General features: G+C 41.6%; 1 protein-coding gene across 1 annotated transcript in view; it reads left to right on the forward strand.

The window, feature by feature from the left end:
* The window catches only part of pitpnm3 (PITPNM family member 3), a 451,795-nt gene that overhangs the window by 329,768 nt on the left and 104,671 nt on the right, over positions 1-17,356 (forward strand). The window contains exons 11-12 of the mRNA XM_059973272.1: positions 2,734-2,907; positions 17,048-17,196. Of these exons, the coding sequence (XP_059829255.1) occupies positions 2,734-2,907; positions 17,048-17,196 (323 nt within the window). The remainder of the gene's footprint in view (positions 1-2,733; positions 2,908-17,047; positions 17,197-17,356) is intronic.

Genomic DNA, 17,356 nt, shown 5'->3' on the forward strand with positions numbered 1-17,356 from the left:
TTTTTAATGGCATTTGTTGACATAAGTAATGGAAATAATTGGCTAGTGAGATGATAAATGTTTGTAATGCAATACATATTAAATTACTGTGTAGTACCATTTAAGCGCAATACTAGATAACAGAAAATTTATGTTGTATGTTTGCATTTTGGAGAACAAAATAAAGCATGTACTTTGGAGGAACTCATCAGGTCTAACCGTATGTCATTGGGTTCAGATATGGTGAGAGGCACTAAAGCGGGTTGATAGTTTACAGACTTCAATGCGAACAGAGTTAGAGGGAAATGAAGACAATAAGTGCCAGGACAAACTGGGCCATTAACTAAAACTCTCAAATGGAAAACGAAGCCTACACTGTGGCTGAAAGGAATAGCAAAATACAAAACGAATGCCGCAGGTCTTCAGAGTCAACTGACTTGACAGTCCAATTTCTCAGGCAAGGCTGAATGCAAGCAGGCAGTGAAGTGTTGCTCTGCTAGGTTCAAGTCTTGACAAGCACTATGTCTGAAAGTATGGAGTTAAATGCTATCACAATGAAATAATTATTAGCTGACATGCACATACTCATGGGTGCAACTGCAGTATCTGTTGCAGTGCTGAATCCGTGGTTGTGACACTGTATTTGTAGAGGTAAATTGGACGGTTGATGTTTTGATTCATCTTTTCTGTTCCATAAGTGTATCATTCTGTTCCCCAGTCTTGTCAGATCACTAAAAGGGTTAATGATCATATCCCATCGTAGAGTAAATCAGATGATATTTTTGCAGACTTTCTTAGCTGGTGTAGGTCCCCATCAAAGATCATAACTTACACATGGATCTGGGTAGCGCCTATAGGCATTTCCTACTTCTGCTCAATCGGAGTTCTCACAAACCAGGGAAATCTGTGCTAGTGCAAGTCAAGACGAGTGTGAGATCAGCCAATGGCTTTCAAAAGGGGAACATCATTGCTCTGTTAGGGTATCTGTGAAACATGTAACTGATAGGGCTGCGGGATATTACTGCGGCTGAGTCTAAAGATTGGGTGGGGAGGGTACCTAGTTGGTCCTTCCACTCCAAAGCCAGCATGCAGACTCAATGGAATTCTAGGTCCTCCACTGCCTTGTTTTTACCAAAATAATGGGTTTCTTCACATTGTCTTGGATCACTGAGTGAATACTGATCTATTAAAAAGATGCCAGGACTCCAGAACAAAATCTCCTGTTCTCCAGGGCCTCGCCTGCTGGTTGCTACTGATGAGCACCTGTAGACATAATTAAACACGATTTAGTTAAAATTCCAACCTTTAAGATTCTTACCTTAATTGTATTATTTATAAAACATACAAGAAATTACTAAATATAAGGTGGCACCTTTCTCATCTCATCTGGGATGTTCTCAAAGCACTTTGCATGATGCATATCAACAAATTCAACAAGGTTCCTCAAGCATACTCAAAATAAAAAGGGGGCTTATTTTTCCCTAAGCATTACTTCTGTGGGTAGTAATCATTATGAAGTTCAAAGAAATTGATTATTCCCTGCAATTAAAAGTCATTAGAACATTAGAACATTTTATTCATTAAGAATTCTCTCCCTTCTGCAAAACTGGTTATCATTCTATGTTTTTCAGCAAAATGATGATGTAGGCAGATTCAGATTCAGAAACATACAATACAGTGTGTTGTTTGCACTAACAACCGACACAGCCAAGGATGCGCTGGCCAACACAGTAACCTAGCGGTTAACACGACGCAATTACAGCTCAGGGCGCTCCAGAGGTCGGAGTTCAATTCCAGTGTCATACTGTAAGGAGTCTCTGTACGTCCTCCCCGTGGAATGCATAGGTGTTCCTCCAGGTCCTTCGGTTTCCTCCCATAGTCCAAGTATACCAGGTGGATTAATTGGTCATTGTAAATTGTTCTGTGATGAGGCCAGGGGCATGGTTCAAGAGGACAGAAGGGCCTCCACGCTGTATCGTTAAATAATGCATGTGTTGTCACACATTCTGGTGCCAACATGACATTGAGGAAACTGTCTCCAGTGTTCTTCATGATACATATGAAGTATTCTCTATGATTATTGTAAATAAAAAGACTGAGTTTATACACATAGTTATTGTTTTCTCTGCTAGCATTGGTGGTTCTTCTGCAATGTTTAACTGCACAGGAGCCTAGAGGCTCGTGTGCCAATATTACAGTTCAGATTGTTCTGGAGTTTAGAGTTCAATTCTGATGCCATTCTATAATGAGTCTTTATACACCCGCCCTGCGGAATGCGTGGGTTTTCCCTGTGTGCTCCAGTTTGTCCCCCACAAGTCCAAAGATGGACTGGGTAGGCTAATTGGTCTCTGTAAATTGTCCTGTGACTGAGTTGATGTTGATCAGTGTTGTGGGGTTGCTGGAGTGTGAAAGACCTACTCTGCACTGTGTCGCTAAGGAATATAAAATGACTAAAGGATGGAAATATGTTTTATCTTTATAAGCCCTAAAAGCTCTTGTTTCAGCCCTTTCTGTAGGGAAGTGACCTAAAGCAATGTATACTGGTATTGTACCTCACTAAAACGAACTGTATAATCCAAGCAGATTAAACTAATTGATAGAAGACTGGTTTGTTGTGAAAGTTATCAGCATAATTTGGCATCAGAAGCATTAAATTATAGTCTTATGAAAATTCTGTCTTTAATTCTTTAGAGGAAAGCTGTCTTATCCTTGAAGTTTTCATTGCTTTTTACCTGCATCGTTTTGTGCCCACAGCTGATGTCATACCAAGCCACCAATCTCTCTTTCTGGAAAGTTCTATTGTACCCATGTCCCCTAACACACTACTGACACAATTGCAACGAGAAATCCGCAGAAGCAGTCAGGCCAGCATTACCAGCGAGGTGTCAGGTTCCTCGGAGAATTTTTTTGCAGCTAATATTGCCAGCAGTAAGTAAACTAATATTTTGTTGCATGTTCTCTGGCGTTTCTGTTTCAGTCAACTTGATAGATAAAGCTATAAAGTGCTGATTACCGTGTCCCAACTGTTGGTAACCTGGGGAGTGCAGCCTTTCAAGACTGCTTGGTTGTTCGGTTCCTGGGATATGCCCATGAGGCAAGAAGCCTAGAATGCAAGATATCATGGACGTGGAGGGTTCATGCTAAATATGGAACCATACCCTGGTTCACCTTCATCCGGGCTTCAGACCTCCTTGGACATGTTTTGCTTCTGCAGTGCTGAGTTGATGCTTCAAAAGTGAAATGTGCGAATTTGAGAGGAACTTCAGATGGATGTGAAAGATCCTAAGCTCGTAGTTTAAGAAGAGAAGGGTTTCCCCATTCCCTTGTCCATCTGTGCTTTCCATATTCCTTTACATTTGGATCTTGCTGTACACAGAATGACTGCCATTTTCCTATGCAATTACCAGTGACCACTGTTCAAAAGCAGTTAAGTACCTGCAAAGGGCTCTGAGCCAATTTAGGGGTATGAGAGCCATCATGACAAACACAAGCCCCTCTCTGACTCAGCAAAATGATTCAAGGCAGATTACCCGAACACTCTTAGGTTCATTGGCGAAGGATAATTCCTGATTGATTTCCTTTGTCCTTGTGCAGATAATCTAATCAAATTGCAGATTATTGGCAGCATTTGAAATGAGCATTCTCTCCGGCACCTAAAATATCTTTTCCTCAGGAAGGTTTCCCTACATTTATATTGCCCCTCCAGCACTTGCCAACTGTAGTGTAGTACAAGCCAGCCTGTAATTCATAACTCTTCCCCCGAATTCCATTAAGATCAGCAGATGCTGAAAAAAGCTGAGAACAATTGCTATTCACATGTTCTTCTGCTGTTAAAAATAGCTCTGGCTCATAATCAGAATGTCACAGTAACAAAAGATATATATAGATCAGTCAGATCAGTAAGAATGAAGTGAAATGTCTGCTCTGTAAAAGACAGCAATCACATTGTCTGTTGTTATTGAAACATTAGCCCTGACTACAATTAAGATGCATAACAAGCAATATTTAGGTACAAAGAACAACCTTTTTAATATTTGGTTTGTTATTTTTGGATTAGAATGATTACTGTAAAAGAGGCATTTATCTATATTTCTGTTTATATATTTTCCTCAGAGCCATTATGAGTTGTTGGTTGCGTGACAATGGTTTGGTATTATAGTAGGTAACCAGGGAAAGGTTGTTTCATGCTTGTATTGATAAAACACAGAGATACAGAAATAGGAAGCATGAAGGTTATGGAATGCTTTGCTTTCTCATAGTATTGTCTTTGTATACACAATCTTTTGCATGTTGATGACATTGTTGCTGTTAATTTATTTTTAATTAACATTGTAATTAAAGTTTTATAGATACGTGGAAAATAATTCCTTTTCAACAGTCTAATTGGACCTGTCACAGTCCATCTCCCTTCCTCTGCCCCTCTCTCAATCCCTCTCCTCCTCCACTCCTACTCCCTCCTTCCTCCCCTTTCTCCCCTTCTAATCCTCCCCTCCAACTCTTCCCTTCTCTCCTGCCCCTCCCTTCCCCCTCGCTCTGCCCCTACCTTTCTCCCTCTCCCCTACTTTCCTCCCCCCCTCTTTCTTCATCCCTCTCCCTGTCCCTATCCCTCATCCCTCTCTCTGTCTCCCCAGCCCCACCGTTTCCCCTATCTATCACTCCCAACAGTCACCCTTTGTCTCGCACACCCGCCTCCGTCTTGTCCCTCCATTTCCCTTCTTTCTCGCTCCTTCCCTCTACCCCTTTCCTTTCCCTCTCCTTGTGTTGTCAACAGTTTCATAACCTGAGGCTGAATTCGCATCATAACTGTAATATATAACCATATAACAATTACTACATGGAAACGGGCCATCTCAGCCCTTCTAGTCCGTGCCGATGCTCACACTCACCTAGTGCCACTGGCCCGCACTCAGCCCATAACCCTCCGTTCCTTTCCTGTCCGTGTACCTATCCAATTTTACTTTAAATGACAATACTGAACCTGCCTCTACCACTTCTACTGGAAGCTCATTCCACACAGCTACCACTCTCTGAGTAAAAAAATTCCCCCTCATGTTACCCTTAAACTTTTGCCCCCTAACTCTCAACTCATGTCCTCTTGTTTGAATCTCCCCTACTCTCAATGGAAAAAGCCTATCCACGTCAACTCTGTCTGTCCCCCTCATAATTTTAAACACCTCTATCAAGTCCCCCCTCAACCTTCTACGCTCCAAAGAATAAAGACCTAACTTGTTCAACCTTTCTCTGTAACTTAGGTGCTGAAACCCAGGTAACATTCTAGTAAATCTTCTCTGTACTCTCTCTATTTTGTTGATATCTTTCCTATAATTCAGTGACTAGAACTGTGCACAATATTCCAAATTCAGCCTTACCAATGCCTTGTACAATTTTAACATTACATCCCAACTCCTATACTTAATGATCTGATTTATAAAGGCCAGCATAGCAAAAGCTTTCTTCACCACCCTATCCACATGAGATTCCACCTTCAGGGAACTATGCACTATTATTCCTAGCTCACTCTGTTCTACTGCATTCTTCAATGCCCTACCATTTACCATGTATGTCCTATTTGGATGATTCCTACCAAAATGTAACACCTCACACTTAACAGCATTAAACTCCATCTGCCATTATTCAGACCACTCTTCTGACTGGCCTAAATCTCTCTGCAAGCCTTGAAAACCTACTTCATTATCCACAACACCACCTACCTTAGTATCATCTGCATACTTACTAATCCAATTTACCACCCCGTCATCCAGATCATTAATGTATATGACAAACAACATTGGACCCAATACAGATCCCTGAGGCACACCACTAGTCACCGGCCTCCAACCTGACAAACAGTTATCTACCACTACTCTCTGGCATCTCCCATCCAGCCACTGTTGAATCCATTTTACTACTTCAATATTAATACCTAGCAATTGAACCTTCCTAACTAACCTTCTGTGCGGAACCTTGTCAAAGGCCTTACTGAAGTCCATATAGACAAGATCCACTGCTTTATCCTCATCAACTTTCCTCATAACCTCTTCAAAAAATTCAGTAAGATTTGTCATACATGACCTTCCACGCACAAATCCATGCTGACTATTCCTAACCAGATCCTGTCTATCCAGATAATTATATATACCATCTCTAAGAATACTTTCCATTAATTTACCACCACTGACGTCAAACTGACAGGCCTATAATTGCTAGGTTTACTCTTAGAACCCTTTTTAAACAATGGATCCACATGAGCAATATGCCAATCCTCCGGCACCATCCCCGTTTCTAATGACATTTGAAATATTTCTGTCAGAGCCCCTGCTATTTCTACACTAACTTCCCTTAAGGTCCTAGGGAATATCCTGGCAGGACCTGGAGATTTATCCACTTTTATATTCCTTAAAAGTGCCAGTACTTCCTCCTCTTTAATTGTCATAGTTTCTATAACTCCCCTACTTGTTTCCCTTACCTTACACAATTCAATATCCTTCTCCTTAGTGAATAACGAAGAAAAGAAATTGTTCAAAATCTTCCCCATCTCTTTCGGCTTCACACATAGCTGTCCACTCTGATTCTTTAAGGGACCAATTTTATCTCTCACTATCCTTTTACTATTAATATAACTGTAGAAACCCTTTGGATTTATTTTCAACTTACTTGCCAAAGCAACCTCGTATCTTCTTTTAGCTTTTCTAATTTCTTTCTTAAGATTCTTTTTACATTCCTCGAGCACCTCATTTACTCCATGCTGCCTATATTTATTGTAGATCTCCCTCTTTTTCCGAACCAAGTTTCCAATATCCCTTGAAAACCATGGCGCTCTCAAACTTTTAACCTTTCCTTTCAACCTTACAGGAACATAAAGTTTCTGTACCTTAAAAATTGCACCTTTAAATGACCTCCATTTCTCCATTACATCCTTCCCATAAAACAAATTGTCCCAATCCACTCCTTCTAAGTCTTTTTGCATCTCCTCGAAGTCAGCCTTTCTCCAATCAAGAATCTCAACCCTGGGTCCAGTCCTATCCTTCTCCATAATTATATTGAAACTAATGGCATTGTGAGCTCTGGACCCGAAGTGCTCCCCAACACATACGTCCGTCACCTAACCTATCTCATTCCCTAACAGGAGATCCTACACTGCCCTTGCTCTAGTCGGTACCTCTATGTATTGCTGCAAAAAACTACCCTGCACACATTTTCCAAACTCCAAACCATCCAGCCCTTTTACAGAATGGGCTTCCCTGTCTATGTGTCGAAAATTAAAATCTCCCACAATCACAACCTTGTGCTTACTACAAATATCTGCTATCTCCTTACAAATTTGCTCCTCCAATTCTTGTTCCCCATTAGGTGGTCTATAATACACTCCTATAAGTGTTACTACACCTTTCCCATTCCTCAATTCCACCCAAATAATCTCCCTAGATGAGCCCTCTAATCTATCCTGCCAAAGCAGCACTGTAATATTTTCTCAGACAAGCAATGCAACACCTCCTCCTCTTGCCCCTCCTATTCTATCACACCTGAAGCAATGAAATCCAGGAATATTTAGTTGCCAATCACACCCCTTCTGTAACCATGTTTCACTAATAGCTACAACATCATATTTCCAGGTATCAATCCACGCTCTAAGCTCATCCTCCTTTCTTACAATGCTCCTAGCATTAAAATAGATGCATTTAAGAAACTCTCCTCCTCTTCCTCTCTGTTTATCCCTAACGATGCGATCAACTTTATTATCTTTTTCTTCCTTCTCCCGTACATCTTTGGTCTGAGCGCTCCCCTTCTCTATCACCTGCCTGTCCTCCCTCACACACGGTCTACTAGCTTTCTCTATTTGTGAACTAACCTCCTCTCCCCTAGTCTCTTCAAATTGATTCCCACCCCCCAACTATTCTCGTTTAAAGTCTCCCCAGTAGCCTTAGCAAATCTCCCCACCAGGATATTGATCCTCCTGGGATTCAAGTGTAACCCGCCCTTTTTGTACAGGTCACACCCGCCCCAAAAGAGGTCCCAGTGATCCAGAAACTTGAATCCCTGCCCCCTGCTCCAATCCCTCAGCCACACATTTATCCTCCACCTCATTCCATTCCTACTCTCACTGTCGCGTGGCACAGGCAGTAATCCCGAGATTACTACCTTTGCGGTCCTTCTTCTTAACTGCCTTCCTAACTCCCTATATTCTCCTTTCAGGACCTCTTCCCTTTTCCTAACTATGTCATTGGTACCTATATGTACCACGATCTCTGGCTCCTCACCCTCGCACTTCAGGATATCTTGGATGCGATCAGAAACATCCCGAACCCTGGCACCAGGAAGGCAAACTATCATCCGGGTCTCCTGATCGCATCCACAGAATCGCCTATCTGACCCCCTATTACTACTGCCTTCCTTTTCCTTTCCCTACCCTTCTGAGCTACAGGGCCAGACTCTGTGCCAGTGGCGCGGCCACTGTTGCTTCCCCCAGGTAGGCTGTCCCCCACAACAGTACTCAAACAGGAGTACTTATTGTCAAGGGGTACAGCCACTGGAGTATTCTCTAGTATCTGACTCTTCCCCTTCCCCCTCCTAACCGTGACCCATCTGTCTGCCTCCCGTGGTCCTGGTGTAACTACCTGCCTGTAACTCCTCTCTATCAACTCCTCACTCTCCCTGACCAGGCGAAGGTCATCGAGCTGCAGCTCCAGTTCCCTAACATGGTCCCTTAGGAGTTGCAGCTTGGCGCACCTGGCGCAGATGTGGACATCCAGGAGGCTAGGAGACTCCAGGACCTCCCACATCCGACACCGAGAACAACAAGTTGCCCCCACACTCATACTTCCCCTTTTCTCAAATAACAGGAAAAACTGAAACCTAAACCTACCTTGCCTCGCCCGCTTCTGCCTAAGCCCGTTGAGCCCAAGGCCTTAAGCCTTCACTCTGCTCCCAGCTCACTCTGCTGCCCACAAATTACACTGCCCGCTGTATAAGGCTGTGTCTTTTTTAAATCATCCCTGCTTCACTGCCCGCCATCACACGCCTACGCAGTCCTGCCTCTCTCAACTCCAATGAGAACAAGAAAAATTCAAGATGGCTCCCGCTGCACTCCCGTTCTGATCCTCCGACTTCCTTCTCCAGACGAAAAAAAAATATGGTGGTTACTTCTGTTTAGATAAATGAGATAGTAATCTTAGGATCACAAGGCACTTATGAATAAGAAAGACACTTCTCTTCATTGAGGGAGGGACCACAAAGTCCCTCCTATCTCCAACCATGTAGTAGATGCCATGGCCAAGGAAGTTCACCAGTACATCTATTTCTGCACCCTACTGGGTGGGAAGGAGAATAGCTAGAAGGTGATAGGTGTAGCTGAGAGCATGGCAACACTTGCGGGCTGCTCCAACGCATTCGCGGACTGAGTTAGCTGTTGACGCAAACAGTGCATTTCACTGTACATTTCAATGTACATATGATAAATAAACTTAATCTTTATTCAAAAAAATACCTGATTCTAGCCATACTTCTCATAATTAGTCCTCTTTAACTACAATTTTTGTTTAGAGGCTCATTTGGAACTTGGTGTTACCACACTTTCAGGTTGTTACTTTCCAGTCCCTCACAACCCTTTGTGTGTGAGGAAACTTCTCCTCCATCTTCCTCTAATTCTTTATAATTTAGATATTGTCCCATCAGTGGAAATTATTTCTGTGTTTCCTTACCACATAGCAGGAGGACATTTGGTCGCTGAATCTTTGCTGTCTCGGACAGCAATCACATCTCTCCACTAATTTTCCCTGTAACCTATTTCCCCCTACATTACCACCAACTCCCCCTCCCTTCTCTAGAGGCAATATACAGTGGCTAATTCAGACTCAGATTTATTTAGTTACTACATGTACATGTAATATATCGTTTGCATTAATGATCACCATAACCTAAGGATTTTGACCACTGGCTTCAACCTCCAAACTTCACCCATCTCTGGGTATTGACCCCAGGACTCACCAGTCATAGGACTTTGATCTCAAACTTTGGACTCTCATGGACTTCCAATCCTTGGAGTCATTAGCCTGAGGTTTCACTGGCCCTCATGAAGCCTGCCTGCATAGACCACTGACACTGGGACTTGTCAACAGGATAGGTCACCTAAATGCCATTTGGTCCCAAAGCCTGCTCAACCAATAACCTATCAACCCTTCTATTTAAATTTAATTTCCTTCTATATACATATTGTAACCTCTGATAACTCTGAACACTGTTACTAAACAAACAAGAGCATACGGAGTAGAAATAGAAATAGGGCATTTTGTCCTGAAGTTTGCTCAACCATTCATCAAGATCATAGCTGCAAACTTCTTCTGCACTTTCCACATGTCCCTGGGTTCACTTGTTATACAAAAATCTACCAACTTCCTTTTGAAAGAAAATTTAATGACTGATCTCTAGGTAGAGAATTCCAAAGGCTCGTTACCTTCTGCAGGAAAAAAAATTCTCCTTATCTCAGTCTAAATGGCTTATCCCACATTCTGAGTCTGCAAGGTGGATGCTTCAGGGTGGGAATGTTTCCCTGGCTGGGGAAGCTAGAATCAGGAGCCATGATGTCGGAATAAAGTCATTTAGGGCTGAGATGAGGAGAAATTTCTTCATGCAGAACGTGATGAAGTTATGGGATTATCTGCCTAGAGAGCTTTGGAGGTCCAGATGACTTGGAGACAATTCTCAAATTGAAGCTTGCACAAAAGTCTGGTCTTTCTGAGGAAGGTTTTACAACCTCCGTAACATTTTTGACTGTGGTACGATCTGTACCTGTTCCATAATGTCGCCAATTGCACCCTACCTCAACATAAAAGCTGCTGCAACCTTCGACAGTGTTCTTGTTGCTTCTTGTTTGCCAGCTTGCTAGTAGCTTGCTTCCCATTGCCCCCCCTGGGTAAATTTGTGCTCGTCAAAAGTCCCTTTTGGCATTCTAATCATCCCCACTCCCCGTGCTTGTTGGGTTTAATTTGTACCCCGGAGAGACAAGAGACTAGATACAGGAATCTGGAGTAACACCTGAGGAATCCAGCAGGTCTGGCAGAGTCTATGGAGGGAAATGGTCAGTTGTTACTTTAGGCTGAGATCTTTTATTTGATGCAGTCTCACCCTGAAATGTCGATTGTCCATTTCCCTCCATAGATGCTGAGTTCCTCCAGGACTTTGTTGCCTTTGTACCTAACCTGAAAATGCTTCAATCAATGTCAGCATTTTTATTTTATTCAGTTGCTTGTAGGACATGCTAACCAGTATAGAGTTTATGGAGATTATGGCTAATTGACATCAGTGCATTTCTTAAGCATATTGATAGTTGTTTTATTCTTGATACCTTTATTCCAATTGTATTTAATTACTTGAATTAAATTTCCTTGCTGCTAGGGTAATTTGCAAGCTCATCTCTCCAGATAAACAATTCAGACCATTTTATACTGAGAATTCTTCAAAAAAGTTGAGGAGTCAGTATTCAATCCATGACAAGTTGTGTATCTCGGCCAAGTTCCTTTATTAGCTACAGTACCTTTGGTTTCACTGAGGAAAACTTCGCCACTGTCACTTTAGACCCTGCTGAGATGACAAATTGATACCATGTTGGTCTTGTAATTGGATTGGTAGTCCAGTCACCCGGATTAATGATTCAGGGAATCTTGAGTTCAAATCGCTCCATGTAGCAGATGGATTTACATTCAGTTAATGAAACTAAGTATTGCAATACAATAGTGAATGCATGATTGCCTGGTTGTTATAAACAGAATGCCTATCTGATTCATCAAAGTAACAGAAATCTGGTTTTCTATGCAGACCTACAGCAAGGTAGTTCCTCATATGTTAACCTTTTCATTCCCAGAACAACTCTCATGAATCTCCTCTGGACCCTCTGAATTGCTAGCACATCTTTTCTTAGATAAGCACCACAAAACTGCTTACAATACTCCAAGTGTGGTCTGACCAACACTTTATGAAGCCTCAGCATCAAATCCTTGCTCATTTATTCTAGTCCTCTTGGAATTAATGCTAGCATTGCATTTGTCTTCCCTACCACTGATTCAACCTACGAGTTAAGTTTAAGGACTCCCAAGTTCCTTTGCACCTCTGATTTTTGAATTTTCTCCCCATTTTGAAAATAGTCTGTACCTTTATTCCTTCTACCAAATAGCATGACTACACACTTCCCTACACTATAGTCCAACTGTCATTTCTTTGTCCATTCTCCTACTATGTCTAAGTCATTCTGCAAACTCACTTCTTCCTCAACACTTCCTGCTCCTCCATCTATCTTTGTATCACCTGCAAATCTGGCCACAAAACCCTAGTTTCTGTCATCCTAATTGTTGACGTATAAGGTAAAAATACTGACTCCTAAAGAACAACGCTAGTCACCGGCAGCCAACCAGAATAGGCCACCTTTATTCTGACACATTACCTCCTGCCAGTTAGCCAATCTTCAAGTTCAAGTTTAACTTTCATTATACCATATATGAATACTCATGAATACAGCCAAATGAAACAGCATTCCTCTGGGACCAAGGTGCAAAACACAGTACCAACAGCCACACACAGCACAAGGCACTTATAAAATACCAAGTAAGCATACAGTCACACGATATATGTATATAGCCCAAGACCCTGAATAACATATCCTGTAAATTGATAGGGCATGGTTGTTATCGGCAAGAACAAGCAATTCTCAGCAGTCTGCAGATGAATATACACATGTGTGCAGTCCAGATTTTCATTCCACCATGTGAACACCAGAGGGCAGCACTGACTGGAGGTGCCAGCCTACAACTCAGCATGGACATTGCACTACACTGCCTCCGGCAGCTCCTCTTCTGGACTGCTGCAACAGGCATGCCCTTGGCTTGAGGCCTAGTCCCTGCTACAACCAAGGACATACTGCTCCTCCGCTGTCTGTCTCACCAATTAAAAAAAAGGAGGTGAACTTGTAGCATATTACATTACCAATATCTAACAGGGTCCTGCAATTGCCAAAGAAACATCCAAGACAATCACTCACTGTTAGACTGCACATCGCCTTTGTGCACCAACTCTGATACCTTTCTGCAGCAAGCAGCAATATTTTCTGCACCAAGTCCAGCTTCCCAAGCTGCTCTGCAGATGAGCAGCTCACTGGTGGGGTAGACCTGCAGTACTCGAAGTTCTTAATGTGCAGCATTGTCTTACGATCATAAAAAAGACATTTAAAATGACAAGAACACCTTTGGTTGGCCCCCGCAGAGCCGCAGCATTCAAAACCGGGGCCGTCTTACTGTAAGATCCTACTGGATTGTCTATCCATGCAAATATCTTTCCGATAATACCACGGGCTGTTTTCTTCTTAAGCAGCCTCATGTGCAGCACCTCGTCAAAGGCCACCTGAAAATCTAAGTAAACAACATCCACTGACTCTCCTCTGTCTATTTTGCCAGTTATTTCCTCAAAGACTTCCAACAGATTTGTCAGGCAAGATATCCTCTTAAGGAAACCTTGCTGACTTCAGCCCACTTTATCAAGTACCTCAAATACCCTGAAACCTTATCCTTAATAATGAAACCCAACATCTTCCCAACCACTGAAGAAGTTCCTTTCCTCTGCCTCCTTCTTAAAGGTTTGGGTGACATTTGTAATTTTCCAGTCATCTCAAACCATTCTGGAATCTAGTGATTCTTGAAAGATCATTACTAATGCCTTCACAATCTCTTCAGCTACCTTTTTCAGATCCCTGGTGCAGTCCATCTGGTTCAGGTGACTTATCTACCTTAAGACCTTTCAGCTTCCCAAGCACCATCTCCATAGCAACTATACTCATTTCTGTCCCTGAGATTTCTGGCATCGTAAAGACTGATAAAAAATACTTATTCAGTTCATCTGCCATTCCATTGTCTCCCATTTTAGCTCTCTACCATCATTTTACAATAGTCCACTCTTGCTGCACTTTCATTCTTTGTATACTTTGAAAAAGCTTTTGGTATCCTCTTTGATATTATTGGCTAACTTACCTCCATGTTTCATCGTTACTCACTTTTTTTTGTTGCAGTCTGCTGACTTTTAAAAGCTTGTCAATTCTCTACCTGTCCACTAATTTTTGCGATATTATATGCCCACTCTTTTGCTTTAGTGCTGTATTTAGCTTACCTTGTCAGCTGTCGATGTCTCATTCCTCATTTAGAATATTTAATCATCTTTGGGATGTATCTATACTATGCCTTCCAAGTTGACCCCAGGAACTCCAACCATTGCTATTCTGCCATTATCTCTGCTAGTGTACCCTTACAATCAACTTTGGCCGGCTCCTCTCTCATGCCTCTGTAATTCTCTTTGCTCCAATGTAATAACGATAAGTTAGACTTTATCTTCTTCCTGTCAAGCTTCAGGGTGAATTCTATCATATTTTATGATAACTGTCTCCTAAAGATTCATTTACCTTAAGCTCCCTAATCAAATCTGGTTTATCGCACAACACTCAATGCAGAATTGCCTTTCCACTAGTGGGCTCAATCACAAGCTGCTCTAAAAAGCTATCTCATAGGAATTCCACAATTTCCCTTTCTTGGGATCCAGCACCAGACTGATTTCCTCAATCTACCTGCATATTGAAATCCCTCATGACTATTATAACATTGTCCTTTTACATGCCTTTTTTATTTCCCATTGTAATTTATATGCCACATCCTGGCTACTGTTTGGGCACCTGTATTAACTCCCATAAGGTCCATTTACCCTTGTAGTTTCTTAACTCTACCCGCAACACTTCGATATCTTCCCATCCTATGTCACCTCTTCCTAAGATTTTGATTTCAGTTTTTACCAACAGAGCCCCTCCCCCCTCAGCCTACCTCTCTGTCCTTTTGATACAATCTGTATCCCTGGACGTTAAGCCCTCAACTATGATCTTACTTCAGCTACAACTCAGTAATGAAATCAATCTCATACCTGCCAATCTCTAACTATGCTACAAGATCATCTACCTGAATCCATATGCTGTGTGCATTCAAATATTACACCTTCAGTCCTGTATTAATCCACCTTTTTGAGTTTTGCTCTGATTTAATCTTCAAATCAGCACACTGACTGCATCTTTGACCTATCATCTGCCTCTCCTTCCTCAGAGTGTCACTACACACTTCATCGACTAACATACCAACTGCCCAATTCTTAGCCCTATCACCATGATTTCCACGGCCCCACTAATTTAAATTAAAGCTTCCCCAATAGGGCTAGCAAACCTGCCCACAAGGATATTGGTCCCCCTTAGGTTCAGGTGTAATCAGTCCTTTTTGTGCAGGACATACCTTCCCCAGAAGAGATCACAATAATCCAGAAATCTGAAACCCTTTGCCTAGACCTTTGCCTATCACAGTTAGGTCAGTTTAAATCATGATGCAATATCCAATGATTAGGTAAAATAAAAGTGCACGTGTTGAATGGATGTGCAGTGATGGTCTTGCAGTTAAGTGGCTTGCTAGCATATACCTTGGGATTTTCTTGTGAATAATTATAATTTGGGTGAGATGTTAAAAGGTAGGGGGTGAGAGAGAAACTCTGCAGATCAAAGAGTTTGGGAGGAGAAAGAGGATCAAGAAGAAAGGAGCAGAAATATTTAGGCCAAATAACAAACTGAGTAGATCAAATGTCTAGAAAATGAAATCATGTAGAATATAATCAAGTAGCCAATTTTGTCTAACCTATTTGTTGTTCAGTACATTGGCCAAAATGCTGCAAGTTAACCAAAATGTCTATTCACAGTAACTATTAGAAGACAATATTGATGTCCAGGTGATTTTGAAGCTGTGCTGTCATTCATATGGCTCTGACAAAAGGCTTGTAAACAATTCAAAACTGTATTTTATAATTTATAACAGCAGCATTGTAATCAGCCTCAGTTATACTGCTTCATAATTGCTTCTGTTTTATGTAAAATAGAGAGCAGATTGATCAAGCAAATAAAGAAATTGAAACATTGAAGCTGTTTTTGTTGTGATTGACTAACAGTAGTGGCCATTATCTACACAGTTTGGTTGATCTAAAAATTTAGAGACAATCTTCAGTCTCATCTCTGTGTCAAGCATCCAGTCAGGATGCCGGCAATATATAATCAATTATTTAGTGTCCTTATAAGCTCTAACTCTGGCAATTATTTTTAGCAAAACTAAATTTGTTAACATCTGTTTGGGCCATGACCTTGTAGAACGTGATATATCTATATGGCATGTCTTAGCAACCTCTGGAGATAACACTATAGTTAGCATTTTGACACCAATTCAATTATTAAACATTAATTCTTAAATATATCTGTTTCAAAACTGAGTTTATTTTGAAACAAGATCCTTTTTTGCAAAGCAGATGGGGCAAGAGCAATTAATTGTTGTAGCTTTTCTGCTGTGTCCGGGATTTGTTTCGTGGCATGCCACACATTATTCAAATGTTTGCTGAGCTTGCATCGTGAGCTTAGGATTCCACCACCAACGGGTGAATCTGTCGATCAACCTTTGCACTCCAATATGCCTTAGGGAGTGTATTGGCTCTGCCAGTACATATGTTCGTCTGTGATGCAGAGGTCAACTTTGTTTCTATAATTCCAGCCGTCAGGTTCATTGCATATATTCTCAGTGCATTTTCTTTTATTTCTTCCCGTGGTATGCCTTCTTCATGATACTCAGTCAGTCGTTTTAACAATTTCTTGCACAAATGCATTTCCATGGCTTTCCATTGCAGTTATTTTGGAGCAGCTTTTACATTTTAGTATAGCAACTTTTGACAGAAGTTCTTGTACTAGTTGACCATTCTTGACTGGGGTTGCTACAGACATAAGATGAGGCCTTGCTTTATCATGTTGAAATGATGTCACCTTTGATTGTGCAGTGCTCTCTAGTAGTTCACTGCGCTGACCGCTTGAATTTTTGAGCTCAGATCTCTGCCATTGGTTCAACCTGTAGGCTTCTACCTCTGGCATTCTGTCTGAGACCTTTATTTAATTAATTGTGTTTACAGTGGGGCTGAGTTGAGGGCAGCGTGATATTGTGTGTGTTCATTAAAAGAAAGTGTTTGTTTTCTACAGTTACTGCAAAGTGGTGGGGAACTAAAAGGATAGATTACGCATTGTACTGTCCTGATGCATTGACAGCTTTTCCAACTGTGGCACTACCACATCTCTTCCATGCCAGCTACTGGGAATCGAACGACGTGTTGGCATTTGTTCTACGACAGGTAACTATGCTCAGTCTTAAGAATTATTCTGAGTGGAGTCATGTCAAAATAGTTATCTTAAGGGCATAATGAAGGTGCCAAGATAGTGCTCCTGATGGAATTAGTTCTATGCGATAAATGTGATGCTCATACTCTTACTGTTTGTTGTAAATACTGACCT

This window comes from Hypanus sabinus, chromosome 6 (genome assembly GCF_030144855.1).
Source record: "Hypanus sabinus isolate sHypSab1 chromosome 6, sHypSab1.hap1, whole genome shotgun sequence".
Taxonomy (NCBI): Eukaryota; Metazoa; Chordata; class Chondrichthyes; order Myliobatiformes; family Dasyatidae; genus Hypanus; species Hypanus sabinus.